The sequence below is a fragment of the Narcine bancroftii genome, chromosome 7, assembly GCF_036971445.1.
Source record: "Narcine bancroftii isolate sNarBan1 chromosome 7, sNarBan1.hap1, whole genome shotgun sequence".
Classification (NCBI taxonomy): domain Eukaryota; kingdom Metazoa; phylum Chordata; class Chondrichthyes; order Torpediniformes; family Narcinidae; genus Narcine; species Narcine bancroftii.
The window spans coordinates 40,451,256-40,472,681 of record NC_091475.1 but is presented as its reverse complement, the minus strand read 5'-3'; the positions used below and the strand labels follow the sequence as shown (position 1 = coordinate 40,472,681).

General features: G+C 42.7%; 1 protein-coding gene across 2 annotated transcripts in view; it reads right to left on the bottom strand.

Annotated features, from left to right (window-relative positions):
* Nucleotides 1–21,426, bottom strand: part of shroom2a (shroom family member 2a) — a 182,264-nt gene that overhangs the window by 42,643 nt on the left and 118,195 nt on the right. For both annotated transcript variants that reach the window (XM_069889737.1, XM_069889738.1), the window contains exon 3: nt 1,805–1,924. In XM_069889737.1, the coding sequence (XP_069745838.1) occupies nt 1,805–1,924 (120 nt within the window). The remainder of the gene's footprint in view (nt 1–1,804; nt 1,925–21,426) is intronic.

The window sequence follows — 21,426 nt, the reverse complement described above, 5'->3', positions numbered from 1 at the left end:
ATCCAAGCCCCATCCAGCATCGGATTCTTACAACAGTGCCTAGCATCTGAACTCCCCCTCCCCCCACACCCAAAGGTCCAAGTGCTACCACCCCATTTGGTACCAGGCCCTTGGGAGCACACTTTATTTATTCATACTTTGGAATGTGGGCATCACTGGCAAGGCTGGCTTTTATTGCCAATTCTTCACTGGGTTGCATGGGTCTTACTGGCCCACTCCAGAGGATGTTAAAGAGTCGACCAACATGGTTGGGACTGGAGTCATCAGGACGGGGCCAGATCCTTTATAACTCTTGCACTGGTATCAGGATTGGGCCCAGATCCCCAGCCTCCCATGAGTGAAATCAGTCAGCCAACTGGTATTTTTAAATTGCAGTTAGTTGAATTTAATTCCACTGCTGCCACGATGTCTGGATTGTTCATCCTGGCTTCTGGATTTTAGTCCAGAAAATTCACTGTGTCTCCAATGTGCCAGGTAACTGCCATCTAGAATATTGGTGACCCCACATCCTGCACTGCTATATGCATTCATACCCAGTCCACAAGGCAAGGAGATATCCCCATCAGGTAATATACTTCATCCAGCAGCCCAAACAGGAACACATACTCCAAGCTATCACTTCAGCATTACTAGACACGAGTACTTGTCTGGTACCAAGTACCTGTACCCCTTCAGGAACTCCATTCCAGCCCTGTCAAGCATCCAACCCGAGCTGAGCACTCTAACATGTAAGTCACCCGTGTACATCAAGGAACCCCACCCAATGCTTATGTCACCCCCCCCCCCACCAACCCCGTACCCCAGAATGATCTATCACCTTCTGACAGGTCCACGTGTGGTAACTACAGAGAAGTCTTCATTGGCTCATTCACTGAAGCATGCATGAGGCTGGACTACACACACACAAACAGATATCCTCCACCAAAATGTCCTCACTGTACCAAACTACCCTTGACAACGAAGGATCATGGCAAAACCCTGGATATCTTGGACCACTTCCCATACCTTGGGAGTTACCATTTGATAAATAGAATTCGCCATTGTTACAAATCACATCCCAAGCAAAACACACACAGGTTGTACTTGAGGTTTCAGGGACCTCTCTAAAATAGTGACAAACATTCAGAAAGCTGCAGAAGAGGATCCCAGTTGAAAACGCTATCTCTCCTAATCAATTTTGAGAACTGGGTCCCAACACTTGCTGAAATTATAATGGAGGTGATTTAGTCAAGGCTTGTACAGTTAAGGAATTGAATTTGTCTGTGGGCCTCTATTTGAACTGGATCAGAATTAAATTTTAAATTCACATATTTAATGGCAGAGGAATATCCAATTCCACACAATGGGTTCAAGGAGAAGATTGATGGTTCATACAGGGAATGCTGCTTTGGTGAAATTTGCCTCAGATGATCAGAAATGGCAATGATCAACTTTTGCAAAACGAAGGTATTGTGCATTGTCAGCCAGGGACCATGCAGTCAACTGAAATAACTATGGTCATTTGAAAGTTTCAGAGAATTCCAGCAATCAGGAACAATGAAAGCCAAGTGAAGGGAGACAGAGAGGGGAGAGGCCAGAGACAGGGATAAGCAAGGCCTGTAATTATCTTCTCCAGAAAAATTCAATGAAAACTGTGTTAACTTTCCACAGTGAATAAGGGGCAACATCAGACCAGCTGTGTGTTCACCATCTCTCTTGCCTCTGAGTTCCACTGATCACTGTTTCAACTAAAATGCATTCCATCTGAGTCTTGGAGGCCCTCCCCTGAAAAGAAAACAGGACAGACACTCGCGCAACATGGTACCTGGAGTGCCAGGAGAAACAGATTCCACTGGAAGACAGCTGCATTGCGGTGGGTTCCTGAGGGCTGTCACTGAACTTGGTTGAATGCCAAGAGTGAGGCCGACCAACTGGTTCAATCCGCCTTAAAAGGAGAAAGAAAGTCATAAGATTGGACTAGATACATTTAAGCCAGGGTCTGTGGCTTTCATTAGACTGTGTGCAAATCCAACCCTTTGATTTGTTAAAGACCAATGTTTCCATCAATACACAGCCAGAGAAGTATGTCTGTTTTAGTGAGACTGCTAATGTAGATCAAACCTTCAGAAACACACAGTGCCAAGCTCTCTGGGAATCACTTTCCTTCCCACTATTTTGTTAAGCAGAAGTTTTTCAAAATGCCGCCTTTCCTCACTTTAATTCAGAATGCTAAAGACACTTTTGAAACCTCACCCCAGGCCTCTGTAGGCATAAAGGGTGACCCACCTTGAGAATCCTGGCTGACAATTGCTTTACACACTTGCAAATCCTTGCAAGAGGTATCAATTTTCACCGACCCTTTTAACTCCAGTAATGACTGGCCACATACGAGGGTCTAAACTGACTGGGTGCTCATGGTCAGGGAAGGATAATGAGAAATAGGTGCCCAACTCACACAAATGACAGTTATTGAAAGTAAACAGGAAAACAGAGAAAATGGTTATACAGAATTAAATAGAAAGTGGACAGAACACTTTCATTTTCATTGTAACTCTCTCCATCAAAGACTAACTCAACCAAGGGGATGAAGTCTCTGATGTTTTGCATTCCATTAGATGGCTATAGTGTTACTGGACACTCTCTTAACATCTGCACTTAAAAGGACTCACATTACACTTAAACATGCACAAGTCAACATAAGTAGCCTGACATCAGGCAGGGGAGGTGGAGGGGTAAGGTGTTGGGCTGTTCTCTAGCCTCTTTGATCCTTGACATCTCATGATGGCTAGTCTAGATGAATGAGTAAAAGATCTCCCAAGGGATAAGGTTGCAACAGATCATGGAGTTTTATTCATGGCTTGTGTACATTTAACCTTTGGAAAGTTCCACTGGACCCTGGATATATTGTAGACACCTGACCTCAATGGCAACCTGTAGTTCCCCCCTTCTGCCCCTCTGGGAAATATTCATGTTTCACTATATGTCCACTGCAAGTTCTTGGATAGTCCATCTTATTCTGCAACAGAACGTAGCAATGAGAATAAGCCGCTGGTCTTCTTGTACCAGCAAAGGATAGGAGGAGCTGGGGGATATTGAACATGTCCTCATCCAGACAGACCACGGCTGATCTGCATCCGCAATTCATGCCCCTGGACTGGATCAGAACTTCCCAATAGCCTTGGCCAGCCAGTGTCTTCCCTAGTGTCGAAGGGTGACATTTCTTGGCTCCAGCAGCTTATTAGATTTCCTCAACCTTTGATTTGGGGGCATCCACTCTTGTCTCAGCCTGTTTAAGCAGAAGGATTCCCAAGCAAAGACAATCTTATTTCTCTCAATTCTATTGTCATTCTAGACACCTTGATTTGATCATAGCAGTTAGCCCAATGCTGTTACAGTGTCAGCAACTGGGACCGGAGTTTGAATCCCACGCTGTCTGAAAGGAGTTTGTATGTTCTCCCCATGCTGCATGGGTTTTCCCTGGGGGCTCCAGTTTCCTCTCATCGCTCAAAAGGTACTGAGAGTTGAAGGTCAATTAGGTGTAATTGGCGGCACATGGTCGAGGGCCAAAAGGGCCTGTTATCGTGCTGAATGTCTTTAAATTTAAATTTTAAATATTTACTCTTCTGTGCTTTGGGAATTATCAGGCTTTTCATTGCAACCTATCCTCATTATTTATCTCTTTTCACCCTGATGTTGTTTTCATGGCTTGCTGATATATCACAGTAAGCTTTAATAACGTGTGCTGATGGCCGAGCATGACAGGAACTAGGTCCTACACTTTAGACTTCCTTTCTCATTGATAAGACTTGAGATCATTTATATTGAAGCCTTGCCTTATAATGATCTCAAGTCTTATCAATGAGAAAGGAAGTGTGTGGGGGTGGGGGGAGGGATATCCAAAGCAGATGGGATATGGGGAGAAAGAGACTGAACAGGCTGAGCTTGTTTACTTTCAATGAGGAGGATGGGAGTGGGGGAGGGATCCGATAGAGATGTAAAGAATTCTGGGGCAGAGATAGGACAGTTTTTGATGTGGCAGAGCTATCTAACACTAGAAGCAATAGGTTTAGAGAAGTAGTTTTCAAACTTTTTCTTTCCACTCACATACCACTTTAAGTATTCCCTATGGCATCGCTGCTCTATGATTAGTAAGAGTTTGCTTAAGGTGGGTGGAAAAGAAAAAGTTTGAAAACTACTGTTTTAATCGTACCGAATTGACTCATTAGGTGCACGGTTTCATAACTGCAAAGGAAATGGGCCAATGACAATTTTTCTCAAGCAAAATATTTCAGTAACAATTGGGTCTAGAACAGTGATTCTCAACCTTCCCTTCCCATTCACATCCCACCTTAAACAATCCCTTACTAATCACAGAGTATCTATGGTATAGGGATTACTTAAAGTGGTATGTGGGTGGAAAGAAAAAGGTTGAGAACCACTGGTTTAGAGTAATGGGTAAGAGAACTTGAGGGGTAATTTTTTTTTTTACCTTAAGGGTGATTGAGATCTGGAATGCCCTGCCTGAGTGGTTGGAAGCAATGACTCACTACGTTTAAGAAGTATCTGGATGGGCTTGAATCCTAGAAAAGCTATGGTCAAGTGCTGGGGTTCATATAATTGGCCGTCGATTGTCAGCATGGACACGGTGGGTCAAAAGGCCTGCCTGCAGGACATGTGACCTTATATTGGGCGGCTCATAATAACAAGATCCAACAGGGATCTTGAAATGAATCTCTCTGCAGGGATCCTGAAGGGAGGGGCATCAGTACAAAAATGGAGATGGATGTCAGTTCCACAACCAACAGAGCGGGGAGATGGGACAAATGTCAACAGTGCTGCAAGCTGCAAGGAGGTGAATAGGATATTGGTGAACAAAGGGAGAAACCCAAAACTTTGTGAAATTTGTGATGACAGCAAGATTGTTTCCAGATAGGAGCTGCAGGCGAAGGGCAATTTCCTCACTTCTAAAGACATCAGTGTTTTGTCAGGCAAACTTACTGAAGAGCTACCGAGCAAGATCCAATGGAACTTTCACTTTGCTGTAGGGCACTGGTAATAACTGTCCCTCTCATTTCCACCTTAATATGTTTACTCAAACAAAATTAATGAATTCCTGCTTCAGCTGTCATGAAAACCCTTTCATCATGAGCCTTCGAAAGGGATGCTTGGTTTGCTGATTTGCTTCTACTCGAAGTTGAGCAAAACAGATTCCTGTGCCTTTTATTTTAACTGCAGAGTACAGTTACCACCCAAAAGCAGCCACGGTTTTCTATTGCCACAAAACTTGTGTAGGTCTCAGTGTGTCATGTACCGACCGGATGGCTTGGCAGTTGTGATATGAGCTGGAAACCCCACAGGTCATGGGCTTGGAATCCTGCACTGTATGCTTATTTGGGAAGCAAGTGACTTTACACCTGTGGTCCCCAAAACACTCCACCACTACAGCTTTCCTGTCTTGTTTTTCTATCTGTTGCCAACAAGTTGGTGTAGGATCATTGTTACTGCCAAAACAGTTGTACAATACAAAAGCCTGCATCAGAGAGCTAACTCAGGGTACCTTGGACTTTTCCAGCAACTCATTTTGCCCACAATGCCTGCAAGGTACTGATGTTAAAAATCCAACATCCAGAGGAGAAGGAGAAGACCCCAGAACCACATCTGGTCTGGCTTAGACGGCTGATAGCTATTGGTTCCCAGTAAAACTAGTGACAGCACCTCATCATGAGACAACCATTTTAATTAAATGCAAATAAAGATCTATTGTAGTTCCACTCCGATGTTTAGAAATTCTTCTCTTCGCTGACAATCATACGTTATCATAAATTTTCCTTACTGGGCATTTCTCAGGCAGGCATCTCTCTATTCACACAGCCATCCCCCACCATCTCCCCCTGCTTGCTGCTGTGCCCTCCCTCCCTTCTCCATCTATTACCTCCTACCTTTGGGAACATTGGGACCATGCTCCTCCCCCCATGTCTCCTTACCTTTTTGTATGGATGTCTGCCAACATTTGTACATACCTTGTTAAACCCCGAAATGTCGTAATGTATCTTTGAGATATAAAGGACACATTTTAACCTGCTGAGCTTCTCCAGCATTGTATTTTAATTCAACCACAGTGTCCACAGACTTTTGTGGTTTATCCCTGCAGCCCAGGTTTCTCCCTACTGATAATATAATACAGGAACAATAGAAAACAATAAGATCCACAGACACTGACAATAGTGACACCAAGATGAAAATGAAGGACAAACATCAAGGTAGTCAAAGACAGTGGGGTTCCAGCCTGCCATTGGTCTGATGGTTGGTGAAGAGGGGCACTGGTGCTGGAAAGCAGGCTGAGGGATTAGGGAAGAGGAGGGTTAGTGGGTTGGTCTGCTGTTACCTCATGGAATTTCTCAAGATCTTCGTCAGAAAGCTCCTTGCCATATCAGCCTCAGTCTCAGAAGGAATTTTGTGTGCTACAATATCCACCATTTTGCCCTTCCTGAGTGAGCCAAACATGAAAGGAAGAAATGCAGCCAAGAGCAGAGCTGGAGACAATAAATGTTGGAAAATGCACAAAGTCCCACATTGAAATCAAGGCTTTGGCTGCTATTCAATGAAAGGCAAACGGTTTTGGACTGAATTTGACCTTAATTAACTCAATGCTTCTTCAGAATTTTGACTGGCAAAGAAATCATTCTATCACAATTGCACATTTCAGACGTGCATTATGCACTTCTCACACAGTTCAACAAACGAGTGGCACCTCTTACTGGCAAATATCTGACGGCTAGAGTTAGAATAACAAATGTAGAATGGCTCTGTTATCTCTGGCTCCTTTCGAGTACACTCTGCCAAGTCAGCAAACACCACCCGCCAACTATGGTGCATTTCTATCCATGATAACTCCCCAATTTTTTTGGATTCTGATGCATTTTCTAGGTGCCAGGCAGGAGGAGACCAAAAACAATAAATTTTCACAAAGAAAAGATAGCCGATTGTGATTCTCTGAGACATTGCTTCCATCTACCACAAGTTCCAAGTAATGCTCAGCAGGTTTATTTTCTTACGGAAGACTCAATCCACTTCCTTTGGGAGCTCAATCCAAACTGTCCACCAAGCATGTAGTAAGGATTCAGTCCCCTTTCCAGAGGATTGAGCACAGGATCTCAGCTTGCTGTGGAGGGCAATACTGAGGGAGCACAGCACCCTCAGAGGCACAGTCCTCTGAACGGGTCATTAAACTGTGATGGGAAAAAGATACCAGCTCATTCTGGAGGGGGGGATTCCTTAGTGCATTGACCAATATTTAACATTCACTATCTGTTACTGTACGACTGCACTGTGTGGGGACAGCGATCGGGTATGTCCGTGGAATTTGGAAGCCTGTTGGCTTTCATTTCACCACAGTGAAAGGAAACATAATGGGATTCTATAATGAGCAGCTAATAGAAAAGCTCTAAAGTTGTTACAAAGAATATTCTGCATGGATTACAGAAGGGAAGATCTTGTTTGATAGATCTCATTGAACTTTCTCGTGGAATCACAGGATCATGGAATGGTAAGATTGCAGTGAGGCCATTTGTCCCATCAAATCTGTATCATCTCAGCCCACTCCTCCAACACTCCCCCACAGCTCTGCAGAGATATTTATCTTGCTCTCTTTTGATGCTACAATTGGTTTATCGTTCATAAGTGCCCCCAACGATACATTCCAGCTTGTTACCAATTACCATGTAAAAGACTTGCTTCGCGTCATTTTTGGTTCTCTTACCAAACACCTTCATGTTATGACCTCCTATTTCAAAGGTAACGGTTTCGCTCTCTCTCTTTATAGATAATATATTATTTTTTTAATACTTGTTTGTTTGCTGTATGTGCTTGTTTTTATTCACACATAGTTATTTGTATATAGCTCTATTTTTTTTAACTTCTGGTTGGATGCTAATTGTATTTCATTGGCTTTATATTGTACTTGGCACAATGACAATAAAGTTAAATCTCATCTCGTATGTGTGTCTAAAGTAAATATCTTTATACACCCACACACACACATATACATGTATATATATATATATATATACACACACACACACACACACACACACACACACACACACACACACACACACACACACACACACACACACATATATATATATTCTCATCTTCTTCTATCCCAAGGAGAACAATCCCAACTTTTCCAGTCTACCTATATAATGGAAGTCCAAACCAGCCACACATTTCAGGCAAGTGTTAATCACTTCTCATTCAGCAGGTTTTTGCTGCATCATATTTTTCCTAAAGTGTGGTGTCCAGAAGTGGACAGAGTATGCCTGCTGTGTGAAACCTATGATAAAGGTTCATCACAACTTCCTTTCTCTCGTACTCTCTTCCTCTACTATCTCAAGCTTTCTTGGCATTTACCACAAACATCCCCCAGATCTTTTAGGGTTTGCTCTGTAATTTATATGGTCTCTGGCCATTCTTCTGATGAAAAACACAACACTGCATTTCTCAGCATTAAATTTCATTTGTCACCTCTCTACCCATTCCACCAGCTTGGCTAGATCTCATCAAAGTCCATCATCCTTCAGCTCATTACGTTTTGCACCCTCTGCAAATATGGGCACTGAACCATTAACCCAAGCCTGAATCATTAATATATATGAACAAGAGCAGTGACACCTGAGAACATCACCGTGCACTATCCCAGAGACGGAAAAACAGTCTTTCATTGCAGCTGTTTCCTGTGATTCAGCCACTGTCCATGTTTCTATTCCATGAGCTTCAAACTTGAGGATCTCTCCATTGGATTGCACTTCATCAAATGCCCATTGGAGATCCGTATATAATCATATCAATCAAGGGGCAATAGCCATAACATTGTGACAGAAGAGGCAATTTGGCTCATTGCATCCAGCAGAATAACTAATCAGTCCCATTCTCCCTTGTAATATTCCCTTTAGTCCTAAACTTATTCTCTCTTGCACACCCAATGACTTTTGATTTTTATGTGAGGGGTAATTCACAGTGTACAATTAACCTTCCCCCACATTTCTGAGATTTGGGAGGAAAACCCAAGGGCCTGGCAGAAACCCATGGTGTCATGGGGAGAACATGTAAACTCTAAACAGAGACCATCTGAGGTCCTTGGCACAAGGAAGTTGGCAAATTTGTATGCAGAGAAAGTTTCTGTGTGGCAAAAGAGCAGAAACAGAGGGCACCATTGCAAGATGGTCACCAAGATATCCGATGGGGGATTGAGGTGAAACTCCTTGGCATAGTGTGGTGAAGATGGGGGCTCTGCCTCTCACAAGGAGTGGTTGAAGTGAGTGGCAGGGATGGTTAAACATGAGATGGGGAAAGGGGTCTGTGCTCATACATTTGAACAGACAGAGGAGACTTGAGTGAAGTTAAAGGCCATGATGGATTGGTTGGGGTGAATGGCTTGTTTCTGAGTACATTTGGTGTAATAGCTGGCCAACACCTCAGCAGCTCTTCCTTGTGCTGAATAGGAGTACCACGGATAGGAGGGGAGCATGATTGGTGTAGGGGTGAGCGCAATGCCTTTACAGCGCCAGCGATTGGGAACTGGGTTTGTAGATTCTCCCTGTGTTTGCATGGGTTTTCTCCAGGGGCTTTGGTTTTCTCCCACATACCAGGGTGTGGGTTAATGGGGTGTAAATTGGGTGGCATGGACTCGTGGGGCCGAATTGGCCTGTTACAATGCTGTATGCCAAAATTTAAAGAACATCAGCACTTTTGTCCTCCACTCTGCTGGTATCTGATTAAACAGACCCAGCTACGGTTGGTCAGGAAGCTGGAAGTGCCCCTGGGCTCACCAGGTGCTCAGAAAATATACGATCCAGCCAGCAGGTGCAATTGAGGGCGGTGTTCAGTCACAATGTACATGCTCAGTGGATAATGTCAACACAAAGCACACAAGTGAAGTGTGCGGCCTGACGTGGGTCTGTACCCCTCTTTCTGCTGCATCCCAGGTACAATATCCTCATTTTGCCCCGTTTTCCCTCTCCTCAACATACCTTGAATTCCTTGAAGCCCAAGCATCTCGGCAGTTTAAACATCATTGACACATGGGTACTGCTTTCGATGCAAATAATTTTGGCTTGGTTTGTTAATACCGTGAATATGCACTAATGAAGTAGGAGCAGGTGTGCTCCATTCACCCCTCCCTCAAGCTTGATCCACCTTTTGATGAGATCGTGATTGTCCTGACTCTAATTTCAACTCCACATTCCTCTATAACCCACCCCCCCACCCCCATTCCAGTAATGTTCATCAGATTACTCTTCAAAAGCCATCTATCTCGGAATTCAAAAACTCCCTCTGCAATACTTTAAGGCAGAAAGTTCCAAAACTCACAAACCTCTAAGTGAACATCCCACCCCACCTTTGTCTTACATCTTAACAAAGGTCAGGGGCAGGCAACCCAGCCCAAAATACTTGTTCCGCCATCCCTCAGGATCTACCTCATTGCTATCTTTTTTAAAATTTTCTTATTTTTCACACTGTGAACCATATCAATCAAAATACATTCAAACATTTCCCTCTTAAATATACACAGTGGCATTTTCTCCCCTTTTTTCACCCTTACCATCCCTCCCCCCTTCCCACCCCCCTCCAAACCCATTAAACATTCAACATATACAATACAACAAATCCATTAAACAATGTCATCACACAATGAAAAAAAACAAGAAAAATGTGTCATCTACTTTTACACACTGGATAAAGTCATTTCGTCTTCTTCTCATTCTATCATTTTAGGGGGTGGAGGTCCGCAGTAAGCCCTCTCTGTTTTGTTCCATGTACGGCTCCCAAATTTGTTCAAATAATGTGACTTTATTTTTAAAATTATATGTTATTTTTTCCTATGGAATACATTTATTCATTTCCATGTACCATTGCTGTATTCTCAGGCTCTCTTCCATTTTCCAAGTTAACATTATACATTTTTTTGCTATTGCTAAGGCTATCATAATAAATCCTTTTTGCGTTTTATCCAATTTGAGGCCTAATTCCTTACTTCTTATATTACTTAGAAGAAAGATCTCTGGATTGTTTGGTATGTTATTTTTTGTGATTTTATTTAATATCTGATTTAGATCTTCCCAAAACTTTCTCACTTTCTCACATGCCCAAATTGCATGTACTGTTGTTCCCATTTCCTTCTTACAGCAAAACATCTATCTGATAATGTTGGATCCCATTTATTTAACTTTTAGGGTGAGATATCTTTGGCTTGGCTTCACGGACAAAGATTTATGGAGGGGTATGTTAACGTCTGCTTCAGGCTCGTTGGTGACTGACAAGTCCGATGCGGGACAGGCAGGCATGGTTGCAGGGGTTGCAAGGGAAAATTGGTTGGTTGGGGTTGGGTGTTGGGTTTTTCCACCTTTGTCTTTTGTCAGTGAGGTGGGCTCTGCGGTCTTCTTCAAAGGAGATTACTGCCCGCCGAACAGTGAGGCGTCAAGATGCACAGTTGGAGGCGATATCAGCCCACTGGCGGTGGTCAATATGGCAGGCACCAAGAAATTTCTTTTAGCAGTCCTTGTACCTCTTCTTTGGTGCACCTCTGTCTCGGTGGCCAGTGGAGAGCTCACCATATAACACAATCTTGGGAAGGCGATGGTCCTCCATTCTGGAGACGTGACCCACCCAGCGCAGTTGGGTCTACAGCAGCGTGGATTCGATGCTTGTGGACTCTGCCAGCTCGAGTACTTCGATGTTGGTGATGAAGTCACTCCAATGAATGTTGAGGATGGAGCGGAGACAGCGCTGATGGAAGCGTTCTAGGAGCCGTAGATGATGCCGGTAGAAGACCCATGATTCGGAGACGAACAGGAGCGATATATAGCCTGTGTAACCAATTATACTGTATCATGTGTAACCTTGTGTTTATTATATTCTTCATAGTTCCAGAACGTAACTTTTCCCATATTTCATTTTTTATCTTTATGTTTAAATATTTTTCCCACTTTTGTTTGGGTTTATAGCTTATTTCATCATTTTCCTTATCTTGCAGCTTGATGTATATTAATCTTTTAATTATCATTGTGTCTGTAATCACATATTCAAAGCTGCTTCCTTCAGGTAATCTCAATCTGTTTCCCAATTTATCCTTTAAGTAGGCTTTCAGTTGATGGTATGCAAACATTGTACCATGAGTTATTCCATATTTGTACTTAATTTGTTCAAATGTTAATAAATTATTTCCCAAAAAACAATTTTCTATTCTTTTAATTCCTTTTCTCTCCCATTCTCTAAAGGAAAGGTTATCTATTGAAAAAGGGATTAGCTGATTTTGCATCAATAATAATTTTGGTATTTGGTAATTTGTTTTTTTTTCCTTTCTAAGTGCATCTTCTTCCATATATTGAGTATATTGAGTAGTTGACCTACTGGTGAGCTTTTATATCATACCAGCTTTTCATCCCACTTATAAAGTATATGTTCCGGTACCTTCTCCCCTATTTTATCTAGCTCTATCTTCGTCCAATCTGGTTTTTCCCTTGCCTGATAAAAATCTGATAAATACCTTAATTGTGCTGCTCTATAATAATTTTTAAACTTTGGTAACTGCAAACCACCTTGGTTGTACCTCTCTGTTAATTTATCTAAAGCTATCCTCGGTTTCCCTCCTTTCCACAAGAATTTCCTTATTATTCTCTTTACTTCATTAAATAATTTCTCTGTTAAGGGAATTGGTAACGATTGAAATATGTATTGTATCCTTGGGAAGACATTCATTTTAATGCAATTTACCCTCCCTATCAACGTTAGCGGTAATTCTTTCCAATGTTCTAAGTCTTCCTGCAATTTCTTTATTAGTGGCTGATAATTTAATTTGTACAAGTGTCTTAAATTATTATCTAATCTAATACCTAGGTATCGGATTGCTTGTGTTTGCCATTTAAATGGTGATTCTTTTTAAAATTCTGTATAATCAGCATTACCCATTGTCATCACTTCACTTTTATTTGTATTGATCTTGTACCCCGATATTTCTCCATATTCCTTCAATTTCTTATGTAGTTCTTTTATTGATATTTCTGGTTCTGTTAAGTATACTATGATGTCATCTGCAAATAAACTGATTTTATACTCCTTCTCCTTTATTTTTATCCCTTTTATTTTATTTTCTGTTCTTATCAGTTCTGCCAATGGTTCTATTGCTAAAGCGAACAGTGAGGGAGATAGTGGACATCCCTGTCTAGTTGACCTACTTAATTTAAATTGGTTCGAAACATATCCATTTACTGTTACCTTCGCCAATGATCCATTATATAATGCTTTAATCCAATTAATATATTTTTCTGGTAGATTGAACCTCTGTAATACTTTGAATAAATAATTCCATTCTGCCCTGTCAAAAGCTTTTTCTGCATCTAAAGCTACAGCCACTGTTGGCTTCTTATTCCCTTGAACTGCATGAATTAGATGAATAAATTTACAGACATTATCCGCTGTTCGTCTTTTCTTAATAAATCCAGTTCGATCTTGTTTTACTATTTTTGGTACATAGTCAGCCAATCTGTTTGTTAATAATTTTGCTATTATCTTATAACCTGAATTAAGTAGAGATATTGGTCTATATGATGCTGGTGTCAATGGATCCTTCCCCATCTTTTGTATTACTGTAATTATTGCTGTCTTACATGAATCTGGCAAGTTTTGTGTTTCTTCTATCTGGTTCATTACTTCCAGGAGAGGAGGAATTAATAATTCTTTAAATGTTTTATAAAGTACTATTGGAAATCCATCCTCTCCTGGTGTTTTATTGTTCGGCAGCTTTTTTTAATATATCCTGTACTTCCTCTATTTCAAATGGTTTTATTAGTTTGTTTTGTTCCTCTTCTTGCAATTTTGGCAGTTCAATTTTAGCTAAAAGCTCTTCTATTTTATCATCTTTCCCCTTGTTCTCAGTTTGGTATAATTGTTCATAAAATTCCTTACAGTTTTAATTAATCTCTGCTGGATTATATGTAATTTGTTTGTCCTTTTTCTTTGATGCCAATACAGTTCTTTTAGTTTGTTCTGTTTTAAGTTGCCAGGCTAATATTTTGTGTGTTTTTTTCTCCCAGTTCGTAATACTTTTGCTTTATTTTCATTATGTTCTTCTCTTCCTTATAAGTTTGTAATGTTTCCTCATTGCTATCTTAATACATTATCTTATCAACTCACGTGAGGTGACGGAGATGGGGTGAGTGGGGGGGGATGGGTAGGTGACAGGGGTGGGGTGCGTGGGGGATTGGGTGAATATGGGGAGGTGACAGGGGTGGGGTGAGTGGTGAGATGAGGACATGACAGGGGTGAGGAGATTGGGGGAATGGATAGGTGACAGAGACAAAGGGAGGGGTAAAAGAGAGAGGCCAAGGCACCTGGTGCAGGGAGAGAAGAAAGATAACAATCAGTAGGATGGGTGGGAGGGGAGGGAATGGAAGGGGAGAGGAGAGAGGAGGGGAAGGGAAAGAGAGGGAGGGGAGAGAGAGGGAGGGGAGGGGAGAGAGGGGGAGGGGAGAGAGAGGGAGGGAAAGGATGGAAAGGAAGAGGGGAGGGGAGAGAGGGGGAGGGGAGAGAGAGGGAGGGAAAGGATGGAAGGGAAGAGGGGAGTCGGGTGTGAGGGACTGGTGGAGAATGGAGGGTGAGGGGCAGACTGAAGGAGGAGAAGGGGTTTGAAGTGAGACGATGGGCTGTGGGCAATGACTCACGTGAGTGTGTGTGTACATTAACGTCCATACAAACAATGCCATTAAATCATTCAGGTCTATGGGTGGGATTTTGGTCTTAGCACACAGCAGCTATGTGTGCCTGGCTGCAGATTATGAACCCATGTGGCAGCTACAACTGCATTATCCCAAGTTAAGCACATTGGTGAGCTCATTCTTGACACTGCATTTGCTGACAGAATTTTTCTTGCTGTATCATTCGTCAGTTTGATGACCCATTTGCTGAAGGAATTAAGCCTGCCACTGTTGATGAGTAGGAGGGCAAGTCCCGCCCCTGCCACACCTCCAAATCATTGGTACCAATGATGGTTCCCAGAACTGCAGGAACACCCTCATCAAAAACTGGCTGCAAGCAGTTCCCAATCTCTGGGAGTCGGCACCATCTCTGCTATGGTGCAGAGTGCACAGTGCACACTGCTCGAAGGAAGTCAAATTTCAAACAAATCATACCCTTGCATCCCAACACAGGGCTCTTTACTCATAGCACTCTCCCCTGGAAACATTTAGAAGCTAGCTTACGAATATTTACCTGTTAAAAGAGAAGTAAACTCTGTTCTGGTTCTAGGCTGTTCATTCCTCATGAGGACTACCATGAAAATAGTTCCCTGAACAATCACACTCCATCTACTTCACTCTGCTGCAAAATAAAAGACTGACGCTTGCTTATACTATGGTCAAACCCGGTGTAATGCAATAAATCAAGCACACGCTCAAAAACGGAGTTTAAGAATGAAAGTATCTAGAGCAAGAAGGAAGAGAAAATCCCAAGGTCCAAGCTGTGGAATGTACTCACTTCAACCCTCTCAGACATAAGTCTGGATGGCACTCCCAGTGCAGTACCTCATTGTAACAAGGCCAGGTTGCAAGAGCCACTTTACAAATGTGAGGCTTTATTTCCAAGCTGCAGATCAAGGCAGTAATAGAAAATACACACTTTTTAAGGTGTGACCAGAAATTACTTTCCCTGACAAACGCAGTCAACAAGCTTCCTGACAAATTGGGGTCACTCAAAAAGTGGGTAAATCTGCTCAGTCCTGTGAGGGGTCTTGTGGCCATGTGCACTCACCTTCTTTAACACAGCCAGATGGCATCCTTTGCCATGCACATCCTTTCACACAACCAGAAAGATTATACACCCACTGAAGAGATAATATAGTTATAACCATGTTAAATAATACAATGACCAGCTCCCAGTGCTTGATCTGGGGAGACACAAGAGGCTGCAAATGCTGGAATCTGGAATGGGAAACAAGCATTTGGAAGAACTCAGTGGGTCGAGCGACATCCGTGGAGGGAAACAGACAGTCAATGTTTTAGGTCAAAAACCTACTTCAGAACTGATCCAGGGAAATATTCCAACACATTCTGGTTGAACACAAGATGGATCTGGATGCTTTGGAAAAAGTGCAGAAGAGATTTTTCAGGATGTTGCCTGAATTCAAGAACAGGAGCAATGGGAAGAGTTGGACGTAAGTGGGGCTGGGGTGGGAGGGATTTAAATGAGGTGTCTGGAGCAAATGTTTCTTTACACACAGAGTGCTGGGAATCTGGAATAAGCTGCTCGGATTAATGGTGGCAACAGATATAATAGTAGCATTTAAGAAGTTTCAGATGGTCACAAGAATATGCAGGGAAGAGAAGGATGTGTATCAAGTGCAGGCAGCAGAGTTTTGGTTAATTTTGGCATCATCTTCAGAATAGATAAGTGAGCCCAAGGGCCCATTCCTGCAGTGTATATAAAAACCCATCCGCTTTTCCAATTAGTTTCATCATCCCTGCCCTACATGCAACACCAGACATCACCATGGCAATGGACTAATAGATCCTTTAGTTCGAGGTCAATTAAGGATGGACAACTAATGTCAACAGTGTCAGTGCCGTCCGCACCATGTCTGAATAAAAATTGCCCTCATTGTTGCCTCATCTCAGGCAACTTTTAACTCATCAATTATTCTCAACAATAAATCGAGTGTCCACTGAGGTACCATTCAAAGAGTTGGCTGTTGAACTGCATCTCAAGTTTAATTTTCATGCTTTTTACTCCACATTACTTAATTTCCCACTTAATCAAACCCTAGCTGTCTAACCGTGGAAGCTGCAAATGATCCTTCATCACAGCAATCATTTGGAAGACTGAAATCCACTGCTCGTGATGTGAGAAACTCCTTCCTGAAATGCCTTACTCTAATGTTCTGGATTCCAGAACAATATTTTAACTGTTGAAATTTTAAACCAAGATTTTCATTATTTAACCGTCAAATTCTTTGTATTATTCTGCCATGAACCTTCAAGACAGTACCCTGAACTGAATAAATATTGTACTCCAGAGGGCGTATGACAAGTGGAGCATAATCTTTTTGTATTCCATGAAGATAAGAGCCAATATTCTCTACGCCTTTTTGAATGCTTTATATGCCTGCCTACCTCTGGTAATTTAAGAGTTTATAAACCTCTCACAGATGTGTCTCCAAAATTTCTCCTCTCCTCCATCATTGCAATTTCACCCTATTTAAATAAACCACTGGTCCATCTTTCCTGGGAGACCTCACACACTTGCACACTGACACAACTTGTCTGCCATGCACTCATTCCTGATAAATTGTATCCTTCAGTTAATTCCACTGCCACAATATGAATGGTTTCCAGTAGAACCAGCAGACCTCTGTATTTGACCCAGAATGCTGGTCTCAGCATGAACCAATAGCAGGTCAGAAGTTACCACACCCCTCATGTGGCAACATCAGGAGTGCTGGCTTTCCAATGACATCTCTTTCAAAGCCACATTCCTACCACAGGAAGAAGTGGCATTTCCTCTGCTAAATCCATTAAAAGTCAAATGTCTGATTGAATAGACTTTATTTATTCTATTGTCTGCTTGTGGGAGCTTGCTAGGTGCTAATTGCTGCACTTTTTACAACTGCAACTCATGGAAATTAAATACCTTACAGTGCTCCAAGAGCCAAGGTCTGGCGTAAATTCGGGTGTCTGTCAAATTAGAAGTTATCATGAAACCAAGGCAAACCAAGAACAGTTCCAGCCTCCTACCTCCAGGCCCACAGCTAGACCAACTAATTCAAGGCAGTCAGATGAACAATCTGAAGTAAGGTGGAGAGGTTTTCCCACATTGAACATCCACATCACTTTAAGCAATATGGAGTTCTGATTGAGGAGTACTGTAAGATTAAAAAGTGACAGCAGCTGGCTTTTCACTGTTGCCCTGGTAATTGTGGGGGAACACCAGAATTGTAACAAGATCTTCAGAGCTCAGACAATCCTCTTATAGTTGAGATCATTTGTTTGCAATGCACATTACTGGCCAAGATATATTTTCCATGAAATATCACAACATTTCACTTCTCTGCAAAGCCAAAAAGCCCATTCAGAGATCCTCGGACTTCCCAAACCTAACAACATATATGATTCAAGATTCATTCACTGTCATGTAAATAAAAAAAGTGTAATATTACATGAAATTGCCTTGAGTCTGCTGCAAGGCCTTCAGCAGAAATTACCTACACCTCTTAAGAGTCTGAGAAAGAGAAGCAAAAGACAGACTCCCAGAGTCACTGAATGTCCGTGGATTCGCCTCCTGTGCTCCCACAGTCTCCACGTCCACACAGAGTTCAGTCCAAACCATCGGCCACCTAAGGTCCAGATCTGGACCTCTGACATGATTAGGAACCCTTCAGCGCCCTCTCGCATCCCAGTTCCAATACCTGGTACCCCTTCAGTCAGACTTGAGCCAGACCAGCAGTCCGCAGCCTGGTGTGAATCCTTTAACCATAATCTCCAGCAGCCTATGTGGGTCCTTCACTTCATCACCAGCAGCCCGCTGCCTGTGCCATCCAGTCACTGTCCTGCAGGTCGTCTCCTCTGCACTCCTAATACACCCTGGATACTTGCACAATGAAGCAGAGCAATGCCGCAAACCCAGCTTTACCAAGTAAAGGAGACCATCGACTACACAGCTGAACTGATCAATGACACTTACTCTTATGCAGTGCCACAATAAAATAAAAACCTTGTATTAAAGGAGTCTCTGATGGTTCTTTGAGAAACAAGCCTGTCTGTCTACATCATTTCCAAGTACCACAGCAATGATTCAGAGCCAAGGGTGGAAGATGAGCACAAACGATCTGGGATTGGGTTAAAGAGTTAGATTGCACAGAGTGTTCCAAAGGTGAAGCAGCCAGTCTACACTAAGGATGCATCTGGCCTTTCCTGAGGAAGGGAAAACCAAAACAAGAATGTCCCTGTGGTTTATTAAAATATGGCAACCTTAATTGAATCATACTGGCTTAAGAATATAATCAACTTCCCTGAAAAGGTTGAAATAATATAGTTAGGTTAATAGCGTTGAATTCCTGAAGATCAAGGCATGCCCAAACACCCCTTCATTTTTGGACAATTGTTTATTTTTAATGTTAGCAGTTGCGGTGGAGGGGGCGGGGGTGAGATTTGGGCAATCATGTGAGACCCTGTAATTTTAAAATATGATGTATGTAATGATGTTCTATACGAGTCTTGGAAAAATTAAAATAAAATATTTTTAAAAAGAATGTCCCTGAGAATCAAATGGCTGTGTGCCAGAGTCTCTTGCGATGAACTGGATGGTAGGACTCACTTGTCCTCTAGGATGGAGCCATGGCCCAAAATGCACCACATGGACTGCTCGCCATCAACACAACCCCAGCTTTCATCCCCATCGTGTGGGAGAGAGGATGAGGAACAAAATATTGCAGGGTCCTTCAAATGTTGGATGGAACTTCTGAGCTACTTGGGACTACTATCATAGTCTCCTCTGATCTAGACATTCTCACAAACAACTGTGTGGTGGTAACTGCTGAAATAAATTACCTGCTTCACATCTCCAGCAATCCAGGTTCAGTCCTGACTTCTGCTACTGATTGTGCGGAGTTTGCACTTTCTCCCTGTGACTGCACGAGTCACCCCCATGCACCCCAATTAAAAATTAGAATTTATAGTCATGAAATTCGGTGTTTTGTGGCAGCATCAGAGAACAAGCATTCAGATTATAACATCTTACAACATTACTATAAAGAAAAGGAACAATAATAGAGCACGAAAAGTAAGCCAGTGTCTGTGGTCCACTGAATATTCAGGAATCTGATGGCAGCGGGGAAGAAGCGGTTTTTGTGCTGCTGAGTGCTCGTCTTTAGGCTCCTGTACCTTTTTCCTGATGGTAGGAGGGCATGGCCTGGGTGGTGGGGGTCTTTGCGGATAGAGACTGCTTTGTTAAGACACCGCCTCATGTAAATGTCCTTGATGCTGAGTTAACAACTCTCTGGAGCTTTTTCTTGTCCTGAGAATTGGCACCTCTGTACCAGGAAGTGATGTAACCAGCCAAAATGCTCTCCACAGTACACCTGCAGAAGTTTATGAGAGTCTTTGGTGACATATCAAATCTCCTCAGACACCTCACAAAGTATAGCTGCAGGCAAGCCTTCTTTGTGATGGCATCAACATGGAGGCTCCAGGACAGATCCTTGGAGATGATGACACCCAGGAATTTGAAGTTCTTGACCCTCTCCACTAATGAACCCTCGATGAAGACTGGGTCGTGTTCCCCTGACTTCCTCCTGAAGTCCACAATCAGCTCTTTGGTTTTGCTGACATTGAACACAAGGTTGTTGTCGTTACACCATTCAATGAGCTGATCTATCTCCCTCCTGTATACTTACTTCCTCATTGCCATTTGCGATATTGGCCGGCAACTGTGGTGTCATCAGAAAACTTGTAGATAGCATTGGCATTGTGTCTGGCCACACAATCATGGATGTATAATGAATAGAATAGTGGGCTAAGTACACATCCTTGAGGTTCACCAGTGTTGATAATCAGTGAGGAGACAATGTTGTTTCCAATTCGTGCTGACTGTGGTCTTCCGATGAGAAAGTCAAGGATCCAATTGCAGAGGTGGGTACAGAGACGTAGAGTTTGTAACTTCTTGACCAGTACTGAGGGAATAATGGTTTTGAAGGCCGAGCTGCAGTTGATGAAGAGCAGCCGTCTGTATGAATTGCTGTTTTCGAGGTGATCCAGAGCTGAGTCAGCAATATTGCATCCACTGTGGAGCGGTTGTGACGATAGGTGAATTGCAGTGGGTCCAGATCTTTACTTAGGTACGTGTTAATTCTGTCCATGACCAGCCTCTCCAAGTATTTCATCACAGTAGAAGTTAGTGCTATTAGCCAGTAGTCGTTGAGGCAGCCTACGCTACTCTGCTTGGGTATCACGACGATTGATGCCCTTTTGAAGTAGGTGGGAATCTCTGACTGCAGCAATGAGAGGTTGAAAATGTCTGTAAACACTCCAAACTAGAAGTTTGGAGCAGATTTTCAATACCCTGCCAGGATGCCGTTAGGGCCTGATGCCTTGTGAAGCTTCACACTCTTGAATGATGTTCTGACGTCACCCTCAGAGAGAGATATCACAGGGTCCTCAGCCTTTTCAGGGATTCTGGTTCTTCTCAAAGCGGTCAATAGAAGGTGTTCAGCTCTTCGGGTAATGAAGGTCTTCGGGTAATCACAGCCACCTAAATATAGTGTTTACCCTCGCTTTGAAGGCTGCAATGGCTTGCACCCGCTGCCATAGCTGGTGGGTATCTGTCTCTATCTCTAGCTTCATCTGAAATTGCCACCTTGCTTTGGAGATGGCCTCCTGCAGGTCGAACCTGGACTTCTTATAA